This window comes from Terrapene carolina, unplaced genomic scaffold, assembly GCF_002925995.2.
Source record: "Terrapene carolina triunguis isolate 2854851 unplaced genomic scaffold, T_m_triunguis-2.0 Scaffold788, whole genome shotgun sequence".
NCBI classification, from domain to species: domain Eukaryota; kingdom Metazoa; phylum Chordata; order Testudines; family Emydidae; genus Terrapene; species Terrapene triunguis.
Window position 1 is genome coordinate 25,036 of NW_020665139.1, and position 18,530 is coordinate 43,565.

At 48.1% G+C, this 18,530-nt stretch overlaps 1 protein-coding gene across 1 annotated transcript; it reads right to left on the reverse strand.

Moving 5' to 3' along the window:
* Positions 1-14,659: 14,659 nt before the first annotated feature.
* LOC112108486 (mast cell protease 1A-like) lies at positions 14,660-18,461 on the reverse strand. The gene is made up of 4 exons (XM_026660474.2): positions 18,304-18,461; positions 16,753-16,888; positions 15,087-15,347; positions 14,660-14,943 (listed from the first exon to the last, which is right to left on the reverse strand). Exons 1-4 carry the CDS (start codon positions 18,402-18,404, stop codon positions 14,800-14,802), a joined length of 642 nt encoding a protein of 213 aa, XP_026516259.2. The 5' UTR covers positions 18,405-18,461; the 3' UTR covers positions 14,660-14,799.
* Positions 18,462-18,530: the final 69 nt, after the last annotated feature.

The window sequence follows — 18,530 nt, forward strand, 5'->3', positions numbered from 1 at the left end:
GCTTCTCAACTGTCCCCTGCCCTGAGTGTGGGTGTGAGCCGAGGGGAAGGATGTGGATCAGAGACACCAGACCCCACTGTGACACTGCACCCCATATTCATCATAGTGGTATGATTATGATATGATTATGACATCATTATGATGCATCTTATACAAGAAATGTCTTATGAGATGTCTTTGGAAAAGTTATGATTTGCTGACTATGACTATCCTATCAGTATGCATCATGCATCATTTTTTATCTGGAGTTATGAATATTGACTAGGGATCTGTATTTCAAATGTGCTTACTCTGGGTAGCACCCAATGTGATGGGTTTCCCCCAGGGTGCCACCTAGAACTGGGGTACCGCTGAGCCCCCTCACCCACCAGCCTGGGCTCCCTCTCACTCTGTACTGCTGTGACAAGCTGCAAAGTCCTCCAGCCTGCACTTTCACCAGCATTCATACAGGAAGGGGCACACCCAGCTGCAGTTACATGCAGGCAGGCTCTCTGACCAGCCCCTGCATGGGAAGGCTACTCCCAGCTCCACAGGCATGCACTCCCTCTGTACAAAGCAAGCTCATAAAATTCGCCCCCTCCCTCAATGTGGAGAGGAATATGAAACAGCCTTTTGCCCCTGAGTTATGATTCCCACACACTTCACTCCAACTCATTGGTTTAGATAAAGAAAATGTTGATTAACTTCAAAAGCTAGATTTTAAGTGATTATAAGTGATAGCAAACAGATCAAAGCAGATTACCTAGGAAATAAGCAAAAACCGCAAACTAAACATAATATACTAAATAGATAGGATATGAATAGCAGATTCTCACCCTAAGAGATAATACAAGCAGGCTGCAGATTCTTAAGGGGCAAGCTACACTTGCTTTATAGCTTGGAATCCCCAGGTGTTTCATTCACAGGCTAAAAATCCCTTTCCCCCAGTTCAGTCTTTGTCCCTCAGGTGTTTCCCGGAGTCCTCTAGTGTGGGGAGTGAAGAACACCCAATGATGTCACTCCCTGCTTTATATAGCTTTTGCATATGGCGGGAACCTTTTGGTCTGTGGAAAAATACTGACATCCCAAGATGGAGTCTAGAGACATGTGGTCTCATCACATGTCCTTGCAGAGTCATGGCAGCCATTACTTGGAGGCTGTCTGTAGCATTCTCAGGAAGGCTCCCTAGGTGGGAGATAAGCTTCTCCTAAGGCCCATTGTTTTTTTTTCCTAATGGCCCATTGCCCCAAATAGGCCCTTCCCCACCCAATATCTAGACTGGAAGCATCTTGTCTAGTTGGCGTTACCTAGGTGTAACTACATTTGAAATACAAATACATAGTTAATATTCATAACTTCAGATACAAAAATGGTACACGCGTACAAATAGGATAATCATATTCAGCAAATCATAACATTTCCAATGACACCTCACATGTCTTGTATTGCATAAAATACTTCATAACTATGTCATAATCATATCATAATAATATCACTATGAAGAATATGAGGTGCAGTGTCACACCCACGACGAGCCTTTCAGGTACAACAATGAAGAAGCCAGACAGTGCTGATGGCTCATCCACAAAGACAATGAACCATGGAAGAGCTTAGCCTTCCTGTGACTATTTCAGCCAGCCTAAGTAATGTCTGCTATCACTCAGCAAGGCATGCAAGGGCATGTAACCAGACCACAGGATACTGAACTCCATTTTGGTACCTGTGTTTTTCCACAAACTGGGCTGGGAATTCAGGAGACTATATAAGGTGGGAAGTGACATCATGATTTGTCTTCACTCCTGCACAACTTAACACCTGAAAGAAGCTCTGAAAGACAGAGGACCTGGAACAGGGGAGGGGAACCCAGGCTGCACAGCAATTGCAGTCTGTGCCTTAAGAATCTGCAAGTCTGCTTGTATCATCAGTCAGGATGAGAAATTGCTAATTCAAATCCTATCTATCTAGTATCTTAGGCTCGGTTTGCGTTTTTGTTTATTTCCTAGGTAATCCGCTTTGATCTGTTTGCTATCCCTTATAATCACTTAAAATCTATCTTTCTATAGTTAATACACTTTTTTTATATTTTATCTTAACCAGTGTGTTTTGAGTGAAGTGTCTGGGAAAATCTCTGCTTGGTTAACATAGGCTTGTTGTGCATATCTTCCCCACGTGAAGGGGAAAGCAAACTATATTAGTGAGCTTGCATTATACATATCACTGTGCAGTGCAAGATGGTATAATATTGGGTTTATACTCCAGCAAGGGTGCAAGGCTGGGGAGCTAAGAAGTTGGCTGGTGTCTTCTGTCTGTCTTTGAGTGACTTGTGTAGAGCACTCTGGTAGCTCTGGGTATGTGGCGCCACCTGCTGTCATGTGGAGTGATCATAGAATCATAGAACCATAGAACCTCAGGAGGTCATCTAGTCCAAACCCCTGTTCAAAGCAGGACCAACCCCAACTACAGGACCTGGAGAGGCTGGCTGAATCACCAGCAGAGTAGTGTGAGAGGGGCCTGCCCAGATGGGAGGTTAGGGAGCACAGCTATTCCCAGATCGCACCCCAGGGGTGACATCCCCCATCTATGCTAGCATCATTTCCCACAGACCCCTTGATGAAGGTGGGAAAATAAAGTGTCTGATTCTCAACTTGCCCTGAGCCAGCCAGTCCCCACACCATGTAGAGATGAAAGAGATTCAACCTGGTTCTGACATCGCATGGTGGGGGGGAATTATAGAGATATTGATAGAGGCATGTGTGTGGGTGTGTGACGTTACACCCCATATTCTTTTAGAAATATGCTTATGATATGAATATGGCATAACTAAGATATATTTTATGCAAGATGAGTCTTTTGAGATATCGTTGGAAAAGTTATGATTTACTGAATGTGATTATCCAATTTGTATGCATATATCATTGTGTATCTGGAGTTAGGAATATTGACTATGTAACAATTACAACAGTGTTTTCACTTGGGAATGCCCACCAGACAGTAGGCAAACAGCCTGGATGGGCCACTAAGGAAAACAATAGAACTTTGAAGATGCTAATCTCACTCCTTCTTGAGAAGTTTCCTGGGATGCTGCTTTGACACTGCAGGGGCAGGTGATTAGGTCACCTGGTACTGGACACCATCTTGACTTGCTGGTACTTTTCCACTGAAGGAGGGGGGAATCAAACAGGGAAACAAAAGATTCCAGCCATATGTAAATCCTATTTAAGGCTGGAGAGTGAGTTAATCAAGGGGGCCAGTTCTTCACTGAATCCCTGCCCAGGATGACTGCTGGAAATACCTAGGACTGATCTGGGGAAGAAGGGCTGGGACCCAGGCTGAGACAGGGGTCTGGCCTCTGAACAGAAATACCTGGGACTTTAAGATGTAAGCAAAAGCAGTTTGTCTTCAAGGAAGACAACCTAGTGAGGAGGGCTTTAAACTAGGTTCGACGGGGACAGGTGAGCAAAGCCCGCAGGTAAGTGGGGAACATGGAGACCTGGGAGATGGGTTGGAAACGAGAGGGAGTGTGGGCTATATTGGCAGAGAGAAAGGAGGGTCAGGACAAAACTGGGAGGAAAGATCAAACCAGTATCTTAGATGCCTATATACAAATGCGAGAAGTATGGGTAATAAGCAGGAAGAACTGGAAGTGCTAATAAATAAATACAACTATGACATTGTTGGCATCACTGAAACTTGGTGGGATAATACACATGATTGGAATGTTGGTGTGGATGGATACAGCTTGCTCAGGAAGGATAGACAGGGGGAAAAGGGAGGAGGTGTTGCCTTATATATTAAAAATGTACACACTTGGACTGAGGTAGAGATGGACATAGGAGATGGAAGTGTTGAGAGTCTCTGGGTTAGGCTAAAAGGGGTAAAAAACAAGGGTGATGTCATGCTAGGAGTCTACTACAGGCCACCTAACCAGGTGGAAGAGGTGGATGAGGCTTTTTTTAAACAACTAACAAAATCATCCAAAGCCCAAGATTTGGTAGTGATGGGGGACTTCAACTATCCGGATATATGTTGGGAAAATAACACAGCGGGGCACAGACTATCCAACAAATTCTTGGACTGCATTGCAGACAACTTTTTATTTCAGAAGGTTGAAAAAGCTACTAGGGGGGAAGCTGTTCTAGACTTGATTTTAACAAATAGGGAGGAACTCGTTGAGAATTTGAAAGTAGAAGGCAGCTTGGGTGAAAGTGATCATGAAATCATAGAGTTTGCAATTCTAAGGAAGGGTAGAAGGGAGAACAGCAAAATAGAGAGAATGGATTTCAGGAAGGCGGATTTTGGTAAGCTCAGAGAGCTGATAGGTAAGGTCCCATGGGAATCAAGACTGAGGGGAAAAACAACTGAGGAGAGTTGGCAGTTTTTCAAAGGGACACTATTAAGGGCCCAAAAGCAAGCTATTCCGCTGGTTAGGAAAGATAGAAAATGTGGCAAAAGACCACCTTGGCTTAACCACGAGATCTTGCATGATCTAAAAAATAAAAAGGAGTCATATAAAAAATGGAAACTAGGACAGATTACGAAGGATGAATATAGGCAAACAACACAGGAATGCAGGGGCAAGATTAGAAAGGCAAAGGCACAAAATGAGCTCAAACTAGCTACAGGAATAAAGGGAAACAAGAAGACTTTTTATCAATACATTAGAAGCAAGAGGAAGACCAAAGACAGGGTAGGCCCACTGCTTAGTGAAGAGGGAGAAACAGTAACAGGAAACTTGGAAATGGCAGAGATGCTAAATGACTTCTTTGTTTCGGTCTTCACCGAGAAGTCTGAAGGAATGCCTAACATAGTGAATGCTAATGGGAAGAGGGTAGGTTTAGCAGATAAAATAAAAAAAGAACAAGTTAAAAATCACTTAGAAAAGTTAGATGCCTGCAAGTCACCAGGGCCTGATGAAATGCATCCTAGAATACTCAAGGAGTTAATAGAGGAGGTATCTGAGCCTCTAGCTATTATCTTTGGAAAATCTTGGGAGACGGGAGAGATTCCAGAAGACTGGAAAAGGGCAAATATAGTGCCCATCTATAAAAAGGGAAATAAAAACAACCCAGGAAACTACAGACCAGTTAGTTTAACTTCTGTGCCAGGGAATATAATGGAGCAAGTCATTAAGGAAATCATCTGCAAACACTTGGAAGGTGGTAAGGTGATAGGAAACAGCCAGCATGGATTTGTAAAGAACAAATCATGTCAAACCAATCTGATAGCTTTCTTCGATAGGATAACGAGTCTTGTGGATAAGGGCGAAGCTGTGGATGTGGTATACCTAAACTTTAGTAAGGCATTTGATACGGTCTCGCATGATATTCTTATCGATAAACTAGGCAAATACAATTTAGATGGGGCTACTATAAGGTGGGTGCATAACTGGCTGGATAACCATACTCAGAGAGTTGTTATTAATGGTTCCCAATCCTGCTGGAAAGGCATAACGAGTGGGGTTCCGCAGGGGTCTGTTTTGGGACCGGCTCTGTTCAATATCTTCATTAACGACTTAGATATTGGCATAGAAAGTACGCTTATTAAGTTTGCAGATGATACCAAACTGGGAGGGATTGCAACTGCTTTGGAGGACAGGGTCATAATTCAAAATGATCTAGACAAATTGGAGAAATGGTCTGAGTTAAACAGGATGAAGTTTAACAAAGACAAATGCAAAGTGCTCCACTTAGGAAGAAAAAATCAGTTTCATACATACAGAATGGGAAGAGACTGTCTAGGAAGGAGTACGGCAGAAAGGGATCTAGGGGTTATAGTGGACCACAAGCTAAATATGAGTCAACAGTGTGATGCTGTTGCAAAAAAAGCAAACATGATTCTGGGATGTATTAACAGGTGTGTTGTGAGCAAGACACGAGAAGTCATTCTTCCGCTCTACTCTGCTCTGGTTAGGCCTCAGCTGGAGTATTGTGTCCAGTTTTGGGCACCGCATTTCAAGAAAGATGTGGAGAAATTGGAAAGGGTCCAGAGAAGAGCAACAAGAATGATTAAAGGTCTTGAGAACATGACCTATGAAGGAAGGCTGCAAGAATTGGGTTTGTTTAGTTTGGAAAAGAGAAGAATCAGAGGGGACATGATAGCAGTTTTCAGGTATCTAAAAGGGTGTCATAAGGAGGAGGGAGAAAACTTGTTCACCTTAGCCTCTAAGGATAGAACAAGAAGCAATGGGCTTAAACTGCAGCAAGGGAGGTCTAGGTTGGACATTAGGAAAAAGTTCCTAACTGTCAGGGGGGTTAAACACTGGAATAAATTGCCTAGGGAGGTTGTGGAATCTCCATCTCTGGAGATATTTAAGAGTAGGTTAGATAAATGTCTATCAGGGATGGTCTAGACAGTATTTGGTCCTGCCATGCAGGCAGGGGACTGGACTCGATGACCTCTCGAGGTCCCTTCCAGTCCTAGAATCTATGAATCTATGAACTCTGCAACCTGCCTAAACCAACATTTAGGGTGAGAAATTACTATTTGTAACCAGCTTCATTAGTGTCTTCAGCGTAGTTTGCATGTTTGTTTATTTTGCTCAGTAATCTACTTTCATCTGTTTGCTATCCCTATAATCACTTAAAATCTGTCCTTTGTAGTTAATAAACTTGTTTTTATTTTCTATAAACCAGTTTGTGCAATTAATATCGGGGGGGGGAGGGGGAAGCTGTGCATATCTCCCTCTACATTGATGGAGGGGGCGATTTTTATGAGCTTGCATTGTACAGATCTCTATACAGTGCAAGACAATATAATTTTGCAAGACAATATAATTTTGGGTTTACACCCCAAAGGAGGTGTGAACGTTAGTGCTGGGCAAATCCCTGAGCTGAATCCTCCCACTCAGAGCTGATTTCAGTCTCTGTGTCTGCAGCTAGGTGTGGCCCTACCTGTGTGTGTGTTAGAGAAGGTTTGAGGGCCTGGCAGAGCAAGGATACGGTGAGGAAGCCCAGGTTGGTGGAAAGGGTGGGCTCAGTGGGACCCCAATATATCAGGTGTCATCCCAGAGGTGGGGGGGAGCAACCTGTCACAATGGGGATAGGTGGACGGGGGTGTGGAGAGAGACAGATATGGATGTTGATGCATAGGTGGATGGGGATGGGGATAGACAGATGGATGGGGAAGGGGATAGACAGATGGAGGGGACAGGTAGATAGATGGGGATGGATAGATAAATGGGTAAGGATAGATGGATGGGGACAGATAGGTATAGATAGATAGATTAGATTAGATAGGGATGGATGTGTGGTGATGGGGATAGATAGATGGATGGGGATTGGCAGTACTGAGTTTACCATGGCGCCACTGGCGCCTTGGCACCGGGCCCAGGCTCCAAGGGGGCCCCGGCCCGGCCCACTCTGCTTGGGCTGCAGCCCAAGGCCCCGGCAGCTCTTCTTCGCCCCCCGCCTCTGTCCCCCCACAACGGCAGCCAAGCTCCCTCCTCCCCTGCCTCTTCTCCGCTTCCTCCCCCAGCGTGCTGCATTCCTGCTCCTCCCCCACCCTCCCAGCGGTTCCCCTGCCACTTAACAGCTGTTTGCTGGTGCTCCGGGAGGGAGGGGGAGGAGCAGCATCGCAGCGCGCTCGGGAGAGGAAGCAGAGAAGAGGTGGGGGCCTTGGGGCAGGGGGTGGAATTGGGGCAGAGCGGAGCAAAGGTGGGGCCCCCGCACTCCCCCTACACATACCCCCGCCCCGCCGTGAGCTACTCAGGGCAGGGGGCAGGCTGGAGGGCTGGGAGTACCCCACAACCCCAGCCCACACCTCCAGCCCCCTGCCCTGACTCCTGCACCCCCCACACATCCCCAGCCCCCCGATACCCGATGCCCTGACTCCTGCACCACCCCACCCCCACCCTGAGCACCAAACAGGAGCTCTTGCACCCTCCCCCCACACACATTCCCACCTGCACCCCTTGCACCAAAAAGGAGCTGCTCCAGGTAAGCGCTCCACACCCCAACCTCCTGCTCCAACCCTGAGCCCCCTCCTGCACCCTATCTGCCTCCCAGACCCTGCACCCCCAGCCCTGACTCGTGCACCCCATCACACACTCCCAGCCCCCTGCCCTCCCTGATTCCTGCACCCCCCCACATTCCTACCTGCACCCCTCGCAACAAATGGGAGCTGCCCCAGGTAAGTGCTCCACACCCCAACCTCCTGCCCCAGCCCTGAGCCCCCTCCCACACCCTAAGTCCTGGCCAGACCCCGCACCCCAACGTTTTACAAATAGTTAGCTAACAGTACAAACAATATTTGGAAAGATCATGAAGTGGTCTGCTGAGACCCCCAGCGATTTTCAAGTGGTCTGTGGAAAAATAAGTTAGACTACAAAAACAATCAAGGTGCCTCACTTTCTTTTCATTGACTTGTTATTACTTATGGGAGGAGGATGAAGAAAAAAAGAATGAGAAATGGGGGCGGGGGAGATAAGAGAGAATGTTCTTTTTCTTGGCTGGGTCCCAAGGAGGGGCCCCAAAAATGAAGCTGAGCACCGGGCCCCACTAACTCTAAATCTGCAACTGGGGCTGACCCCTCCCCCACAGCTCCCCACGCCGCAGCCAGGGGCTGACCCCCACCTCCCCGAGCTCCGCATGCTGCTGCCAGGACAGGGGCTGACTCCTCCCTCGCCCCAGCTCCCCGCACCACTGCCAGGAGCTGGGGCTGACACCCTCCCCACACCGCTGCCAGGGGATCCTGCAGAGCAGGCTGGATACTGCATGGCTGGGACCCTACACAGCTGGATGGATGCTGCCCAGCGGGTCCCTGCACAGCTGGATGGATGATGCACCGCTGGATGGAAAAGATCCCAGTGGACACATGTCTAGCAGGATCCAGGGCTGCTCCGGGTGCTGGCTCACAACTGGGCACATCTGGGACTCTTACTCATCTGGGCCCATCATCGCTCTGCTCCCTGCCCGTGTCTCTGATGGGGGCTGTGGGTGACAGTGACAGAGCTCGGTGGCGGTTGGGAACGTGGCCCTTTGATTTTTCTCAGGGTGGCCCAGCCGTGAACAGAGTGGGGGTGGGCAAAGCAGCCGTGAGCTCTGATCACAGCGACCGTGGCGGGAGGGTTTCTGAGAAGCCCCCCAGTGAGTCTGTGACCACGCGAACAGGATGTGGTAGCCTGTATGATGCTGCACAGCTGGGAGCTACAACTCTGCAGCACCAGAGGGGAAATGACACAGCATAGATAGGGATAGAACCCAGGAGTCCTGCCTCCCATCCCCCCCCCCCCCCCTACCCCCCCCGCCCCCCCCCCCCCCCCCGGGCCCGGGGAAAACCCCCGGGGCCCCCCCCCCCCCCCCCCCCCCCCCTGCTCTAACCACTAGACCCCACTCCCCTCTCAGAACCAGGGATAGAGCCCAGGAGTCCTGGCTTCCAGTGCCCTGTGACCCAGAGGCCCATGATGCCAATCAGCAAAGTGTTCACTGTCCTTCACAAGCCAGTCCTGTCTCAGACCTGACAAACTCACTACACTTCAGATACTGCTTCCTGGCATTTAGCCCTGAAGGGTGGCATGTGAGGACTCTACTGAAAGCTGGTAACTTGTCAAGCTCCATGCTTGCTGCGAGCCGTGCGTACAGGTACTAGTTCAGGGATAATGTCTCTATCCTGGCACTTATGGCTAATGGGCTTGGAGTGACCATCCGTGGGATCTCGTGGCCTGGGGATGGCCTGTTCACACCGGAGGGAGCTGTCAGCCCTCCCTGGCTAGCTGGTGATGGACTACACGGTGTGATGCTGGCAGGCCCAGGCAGCTGGCATTAGCTAAGAATTAACAAACTCGTTGCTGGAGAACAGACTGTTCACCTGTGTGTTAGTTTCGCTCAAAAGAGGGATGAGTCTTACAAGAACATATTTAGAGTTTACAGTCTATGAAATGCTTCCACGTTGCTGCCTGCATCAATCTCACGTGCAATGTCTGTGTTCCAGGCTATAGGGAAACAGGAACGTTTTGCTTTATAACATTGAAAGTGTTTGCTCTGAACTTGGGAACCCAGGCATGGGAATCGTCCGCCCCCCACTTCCGGCATCCATCCAGATGGACTATCAAAATCAGATGGGCCATCCCAGACCATTCCAATACAAAAAATGGTTAATAGCCCTCCGGCTGCTGGGAAATGTGATGTGCAAGGAAGTGCCGTGGGCTTGGACCCTGAATGACGTAAATAAAAGGAAGCCACAAGACGATTTTCTGTCTTTTGGGCTGTTTGACATCTGAGTGGGCAAGAGCCTCCAAACTGGCACCAGAGCTCCCCAGGGGCTGCCCTGAGAGACACTTTGAACTGACAAACCACTACAGCTCTGGCACTCTTCGGATTTAGATGGTAACTCATCGGGGTGTATATGTTTGCCTGCTTTAATCTGGAAATAACTGTTATTCCTTTTTCCTAGGTCATAAATCTTTAGATAATTCATTAAGAACATAAGAATGGCCAGACTGGGTCAGACCAAAGGTCCATCTAGCCCAGTATCCTGTCTTCCGACAGTGGCCAATGCCAGGCGCCCCAGAGGGAATGAACAGAACAGGTAATCATCAAGTGACCCATTCCCAGCTTCTGGCAAACAGAGGCTAGGGACACCATCCCTGCCCATCCTAGCTAATAGCCATTGATGGACCTATCCTCCATGAATTTATCTAGTTCTTTTTTGAACCCTGTTATACTCTTGGCCTTCACAACGTCCTCTGGCAAAGAGTTCCACAGGTTGACTGTACATTGTGTGAAGAGATACTTCCTTTTGCTTGTTTTAAACCTGCTGCCTACTAATTTCATTTGGTGACTCCTAGTTCTTGTGTTATGAGAAGGAGTAAATAACATTTCCTTATTTATTTTCTCCACACCAGTCATGATTTTATAGACCTCTGTCCTATCCCCCTTAATCGTCTCTTTTCCAAGCTGAAAAGTCCCAGTCTTATTAATCTCTCCTTATATGGAAGCTGTTCCATACCCCTCATCACTTTTGTTGCCCTTTTCTAAACCTGTTCCAATTCCAATATATCTTTTTTGAGGTGGGGCAACCACATCTGCACACAGTATTCAAGATGTGGGCGTAGCATGGATTACAGGATTGGCTACAGGCGTTGTCTTTGGTGTAAGATCTAGGTACAAACTGATCCGGATTAAGGCTATGTCTCCACTACCACTTTTGTCAATATAACTTATGTCGCTCAGGGGTGTGAAAAAAACACATCACGACGTGACACAAGTTACAGCAACAGAAGCGCTGGTGTGCACAGCGCTATGTTGACAGGAGAGCTTCTTCTGCCAACATAGATACCACTGCTCGTCAGGGGTGGTTTAATTATGTCAATGGGAGAGCTGTCTCCCGTCAGCATAGAGCGGCTACACGAGCGATCTTACAGAGGTGCAGCTGCATCGGTACAGCTGCGTCGCTATAAGCTCGTTAGTGTAGACACGGCCTAAGTGATTGGTCTCTAGGGACAGGGAGCATCCTGAATGTGGGGTGAGTTTTGGTGCCATGACCACTTATCACTAAGTCCGGTTTGTCTGGGTGGATAGACCAGAGTGTAGGGGACTGTCCGTGGCTCCGTGGTATGGGCGTGGTGAAATCTAATCACTGAACACATCACCAGTCTGGGCGTGTGCCTCTTTCAGCCAGTCTGCCCTGAGGTTGGCAACCCTGGTCATGTGCCACTCCTGGCAGAGAGCCTCAAGGCCCCCTTGTGTTCCCTCACCTCATCCCAGAACAGTCCACGAGAACCCGTCAAAGCCAGACACAAACAACCGAACCCACATGGAGGCAGAGATGGCCATAGTAACCGGCCAATGCTCACCCCGACTGCCATGAGAGACAGCCGGCAAAATCAGCATAATGCAGGGCAGAAGACGACCCTCTGCAGTCTTTCCCAGAGGAGACGTCTTGGGGCGCGGAGGAATTTCAGGAAGACCCGGATCCTGGGGTGTCAGCCAGCTCTGCAAAGGGGCTGAATTCTGGGAGGGGAAACCTGTTGGTTAGCCAGACACTGGAACTATTAGCGAGCGTTGGCCCTAGCTGGCAGCGTCTGAGTATGGTTGCTCCTGTACCCATCAGTATCTGGCGCTCTCTCTTGTTTCCACAGGAAGCGCAATAAACCCTCTCTTGGTTTTGTTCACCGTGAGCACGAGGGCTGGGTGTGACACCGTCACAGTGGGTAAAGGGAAAACAGGGATACGCTGCTCCCTTGAGGGCTGAGGAGCTGGGATTTCTGTGAGTAGCCAGCGTCAGGGGTTGGGTGTCACAGGGGAGCGGTTCCAGGGGACTCGGGGGCAGCTGCTGTTAACCTGGAGGCCAGGGGTAACAAGGTCACTCACAGTCCTGGTTACCCCAAGAACCATCCCACACAACTCCCCTCCCAGAGCCAGGGATAGAACCCAGGAGTCCTGGCTCCCAGCTCTCCTTGCTCTAAACCACTAGACACGGAAGACACCACTCACCTCCCAGAGCCCTAAGACAGAGGCAGTAATCACTGCAGATTAGAAACCATGTCACAGGGTTTAAAAGGCCCCATGTCCAATTCCCCACCCCCCACTGAACCAGCCAGTCCCCCGCTGTGGGGCTAGATCAGAGCCAGCACCCCCAAAAGGGGAAAGGCCCCACATCCAATTTCCCATCCCGTGATCCAGCCAGTCCCCCTCCCTAGGGCCTTTCTGCACTACAATCAGGGTCCGTGGAATTGTCGTCTGCTCTGCCAGGGCTGGACAGGGCGGTTCGGTGGGAAGAGAGGAGAAGAGTTTCCATAGCAGACCCATGAGGAAATCCCACACCAGCGCCTCATCCAACGTCTACTGAAATTAATGGACTCCCCTCTCCTGGGGCCAATGGACCCCCTCCCCACTCCCCCAAAGAAAGAGAGAAACTAACCCTAGAGGAGCAGGCGGGATGAGAAAGCCTTTCCTGAGCTGCAGGCCACTAGCAGAACATGCGGGGTTTGTCTCCCTCTACTGGCCAGTCCATGTAACAGGATAAGAGTCTACTATAGCTAGTGGAGCTCTTCCTTTAGACTCCCCTTCGAGCTAGGAAGATTGTCCTAATGTCTAACCTCAATCTCCCTTGCTGCCGATTAACCCATCACTTCTTGTTCTGCCTTCACTGGACATGGAGAACCATTGATCCGCATCCCCTTGAGAACAGCCCTTCACATACTGGACGACTGTTCTCAGGTCCCCCCGTCAGTCTTCTTTTCTCAAGACCCAACATGCTCAGTTTTTTTCACCTCTCCTCCTAGGGCAGGTTTTCAAAACCTTTTCCAGACTCATCGCTTTAACACCAGGTTCAAACTCCCCCAAACCAAGAGGCGGAAGGCGTCATTAGGAACCGGACAATTGTTTGGTAGTTTGCCATGTTGTTGTAGCCGTGTCGGTCCCAGGATATTAGAGATGAGGTGGGAGAGGGGATAGCTTTTATTCACGTCTGTTCGGGAAAGGGACCGGCTTTGACTTGCGTTTAGCTTGGACATGCTGGAGAACTTTTCCCAGACCGGAAGAAGAGATCTATGTTGAAAGCTTGACTCTCTCAACAGCAGAAGTTGGTCCAATAAAAGCTATTCCCTCACCCACCTTGTCTCTAATTATTTTTGGACAAATCTTTGATTAAATTTTAATATTTTTCCTTATTTTTTTTATTCATCTCACAACTGTTTTTGGCAGGAATTTCATTGACCACATGGGAACAAAATTGCAACCACATTTCCTCCTTGCTTTCCTACCAGCCCTGAAGCCGATCGGACTGTTTCAAAAATCCAGCCTGATTCTCCCCACCCGGTGCGTGTGTGAGCCAACCCATTCACACACACACACACACACACACACACACACAAATATTTTGAGTAATTTTTCCAGCAAAACATGCTACGAGCTTTAGAAAATGTCCAGGTTTTTCAATTTTCTTGTTATTTTGACAAGAGTTGGGATTGTTCTCTGGAAAATTCAATGTCATACATGTTGTGACCAACTACAAAACTGGATGATTTTTTTTTCAAATTTCGGAATTCTGATGCAAATATTTAGACATATGTTGCTTTAAAAACACAAAGAGGAGGGGTTTGGGGATAACGCTTTCATGATATTGTCACCCCATCTTTCAACCAGCTCTAAATTGGTTGAAAATTGGCAGTGTGTAGGGGGGAGTATTGGGGAAATGTCATCGAAGAAGATTCAGTGGGAGTTTTTCAGATCTGGATGAAATTATTTGTTGGAGTTTAAATTTTACTCCCCCCATGTGCCAAAAAAGGAACAAAACTTCCATGACATTTTCCCCCTTAATTTTTGGTCAAGTCGAGCAGTTTGTAGAACGGATCAGAAATTTCCCATCCACCTTTTTGACCAAAACATACATTTTCAAGGGGGGGGGAAAGGGTTTTGAAAACGTTTGAGGCAATCACCAAAAAAAATGAAACGAAAAAATCTTTAACCACCAGAACAAACCTCCAGGTCTTGATACCTTCAAACTCAGACTGTCAGACTTTCTAGAAGATGCTTTACAGAATCACAGAGAGACAAGACGGGTGAGGTGGTATCTTTAATTGGATCAGCCTGTCTTATCCACCTTGTCTTTCTAATATCCTGGGACCCGGCGATTTGTCTCTAAAGCTAAAACCTCCAATGTCTGATGGAGCCTGTTTAAAGTTTTAAAATAATGTGCAACAGGAAACACCAAGAAGACACTATTTATTGATTGGCTTTACCATGAGCCCATCACCATAACTGGGCTCCATACATAGCTGTACGGATTTATCACTTGGGAGCTAAGTGAGGATTGTAACACTCCTTTTACAGCTGGGAAACTGAGGCAGAGAGCAAAGAAAGTGCTTGTCTAAGGTTAATCCTACAGCTTTCTCATTGTTTTCTTGATCCAGGGGACGTACGCCGAGACCCTGGTGAACACCCTGGGGGGGGACCCGTCATCTTTGCCAAAAGAGACGATGCCCTGGGCTGTCCCGTCACAGACCAGAGGGCCCCCGGAATCGCCCTGCGAAATAAACGCCAGGTGTTGAAGCTGGTTTCAGTTGTCCTTCCCATGGGTGCGTGTCCCTTGGTACAGCTCAGAGTCTCAGCATCGCCCCCTGCTCGGCCGAGCTGGGAGGACGTGTGCAGGGCAAGAGGGATATTTACCTGAAAGGATGATTTCTCGACTTCCCTGGGGTCGCCCACGCAGAGCATGGAGTTGGGGACGAAATGGGGGTAGCGCGTGCACCTGTCCGCCTCCAGCACTTTCAAGTTGACCTCCTGCAGCGTGCTTGGCAGGGAAAAACCCCTGGCCCGGGTATTCCCCCAGCCCGCTATGTTGCAGATGTCTCTTGGCATCACCTCTTCACCGTCCTCGGGCAGGGGGACGAGCTGCACAGCCTTTGTCAGCTTCGCTTTGCACTTCAGCTGCAAGGAGAGAGGGCAAGGGAAAGGGTGGCAGCAAGGTCTAGTGGATAAAGCACTGGGATGGGAGTCAGGAGACCTGGGGTCTGCTCCTGGGTGAATCACGGCCCCGCTCCGTGCCTCAGTTTCCCCGCCAACTGTTTCTCTATTTATAGTGTGAGCTCTTTGGGGCAGAGCTGTGCCTCACTGTGTCAGTGGAGTGTCAGGCACAATGGGGCCCTAATCTCAGTCGGGGTCTGTGCAGTGTCTGGCACAATGGGGCCCTGATCTTGGTCAGGGTCTGTGCAGCGCCTGGCACAGTGGGGTTCTGATCTCGTTTGGGGTCTGGGCAGCACCCAGCACAATGGGGCCCTGATTTTGATCTAAGTGCCACCATAATACAAATAACTTCTGAAACCACATTTTTTGAAGGATATTATTTTGGGGGGGGTCAAGACTGTGTGTATGTGAGAAAGACACCGCTCCCTTCTGCAGAAGGGGATGAGATCCTGCCCGGTATATGTCTGGAGAGGGGAATAACTGATCAATTTACAGGGGGAAAAACAATATTTCATCCCATTCAGAATTTTTCATGTTTTTAAAAAAATCAGATGCAAAATGAAAAATTTCATTTAAAAAAATCTATTTTGAAATTTCAGAGATTCTTTCTGTCGCTTTGAACTTTTTTCTTGCAGTGAAAAGCAAACCAAGAAACAAAAAAGGACTCGAGTGTGGGAATGGGGGGGGGAGGAACCCCCACTTTCCCCACATTTTTATAGTATAGAGGGAAAAGAAAACATGCTTATTGTTTTTTACTTCGTCCCAATTTTTTGCCAGTGGGGAAAAATAAATAAGGTAGAGAATTTTTTTTTCTCTGTCACTCCCTCTCACTTTTTTATCTTTTATCTCTAACTGAGTGTTGGAGGCAGGGGAGTAAAAACTGGTGAAAAGTGGAAAATTTCTCCAGTGTTTCAAAACATAATAATTAAAAAAAAACAGAAAACAAATTTCTTTCGTAATATTATCATTTTTATTTATTTATTTATTTTTTTACAGGAGCAGTTAGGCAAAGCCCCCATTTTTGACTAAAAAACAAACAAACAAAAAAGATCTTGAGTAAAAATGTGAATACCCTGAATGTGGGGTCATTATTATTATGCTTTATTGGGTGTATTACGGTAGCACCTAGAGCCCCAGTTATGACCCACGACCCCATTGTGCCAGTGCTGTACATTATTTATTAGATGTATTACGGTAGCGCCTGGGGCCCCAGTCACGACCCATGAGCACATTGTGCCAAGCACTGCACAAACACAGATCAAAGCGACAGTCCATGCCTCAAAGAGCTGACGCTCTAAGACAAGAGCCACCAGAAGGAGAGACAGACAGACAAACAGGGACGTAATAGGAGAAAATCAGTCATTGGTACCTTGAGTAACATGAGGTCATTCTCCCATGTCTTGTTGTTGTATTTCGGGTGGGGGATTTTCCGTCTGACGGCCAGGCGTTGCTGGCTCCGCTCCCGCTTGGTCACATTGTGAGCTCCCAGATACACCACGATTTTTCTGGGAAGGCAGAGAGTCGTGGCTGGGAATGGGCTAGGGTTGGGCGCTCCTAGATCCCACTGGCCTCCCCTACCCAAAACCCATCCATGCTGCCCCAACCTTCTGGGGTGTTAAAATAGGAACCAGAGCCTGAGATTTTCAAAGCCACTAAAAGCAGCTGCAGTGAAACAGTTACGTACAGAGAGAGGAATTGGTGTCAGTAGGGCTCAGAATTAACATCTCCATGGAGCTGAATGAGGGTGGAGCTATTATTGTCAAGTCATGCATGAGGAGTTACCCTATGGCAGTGTGGTCTAGTGGGTAGAGTGCTGGAGGGGGACTCAGGAGACCTGGGTTCTATTCACAGGCCTGCTGGATGACCTTGGACAAGTCACTGCCCCACTTTGTGCCTCAGTTTCCCCATCTGTAGAATGGAGATTTATACATTCCAAGGCCACAAGGCACCACTGCGGTCATCTAGTCCAACCTCCTTCTCTTGGTTAAGCTAAACAGATTGAGCTCCTTGAGTCACTCACTCTAAGGCAGATTTTCCAATCCTTTAATCATTCTTGTGGCTCTTCTCTGACCCTTTTCCCATGTGTCAACATCTTTCCTGAATTGTGGGGTGCCAGAACTGGACACAAGATCCCAGCAGTGGTTGCACCAGGGCCAAATCCAGGGGTAAAATAACCCCTCTACTCCTACTCGAAATTCCCCTTTTTATACATCCCCAGGATAATGATCCCAACCCCTTTTGTCAAGTGTTTTGAGATCTCCAGATGAGAAGAGCTAGATATTATAATTAACTTCACATGGGCTGAGATTTGCAAAGCTGTCAAGGGATTTTAGGCCCCCCATTTAATTTTAATGGGGATTGGCTGTGCACATCCCTTAGGCACCTTTGAAAATCTCATCTCATCTCTTCGAAAAGCAAAATTCATGCAATTCCTGCAAATCAGGAAACAGCAGGATCAAGCAAACTGTGCCATTTATAAAAAAAACTTAACCATCTAGCCCCAGCAGCTGCAAAGATATCCTTAAGTCCCCCACTTTATTAACACTTCCTGGTCCTCCCTAGGACTGGGAGAACAAAGAACTCTGTGGCTGAGATTTGGACCCTTCTGGTTTGGTGTAATGGGAATGAGTTGTCTAGCTCCCCTAGGTGGCTTAAAAACGCCTGCCCATGAGCTTGACTTACGCCCACAGAGACAGCCTGGAACGATAGCCTTGCCTCCGTTCATCTCAGCCAGGCCGTTAACTCTGAACCCTACTGGTGACAAATTAAATATCAGCACTTAATTTCACTTTAGTGGCCACCAAGGCAGTGTAAACATTCCCACCTACCCCCACAAGCAGTAAGCCACAGCTGACCCCTCTTTGGGAATTCCCCAGGAGGCAACAACTTTGAAATTGAGGGTCAAGAAGCAGGCACTTACCCTAGGTCACAGTGTGCAGCTGTCAGCACAAAGTCCTTTTGGATCAGGAATCCTCCACACCTTTTGTGCCCATGCTTCATGCTGATGTTGAGGAAAGCCATGTAGGGTTTGGAGTGAGACCGGGCTTCCTTTCCCCCAGTGATCCACCCTGGCGGAGATATCCCCACATCAGGATAGGTTTAATGTCAGCCTCTGGGCACGTTAGCTTGACTCAAGAACAACGCACA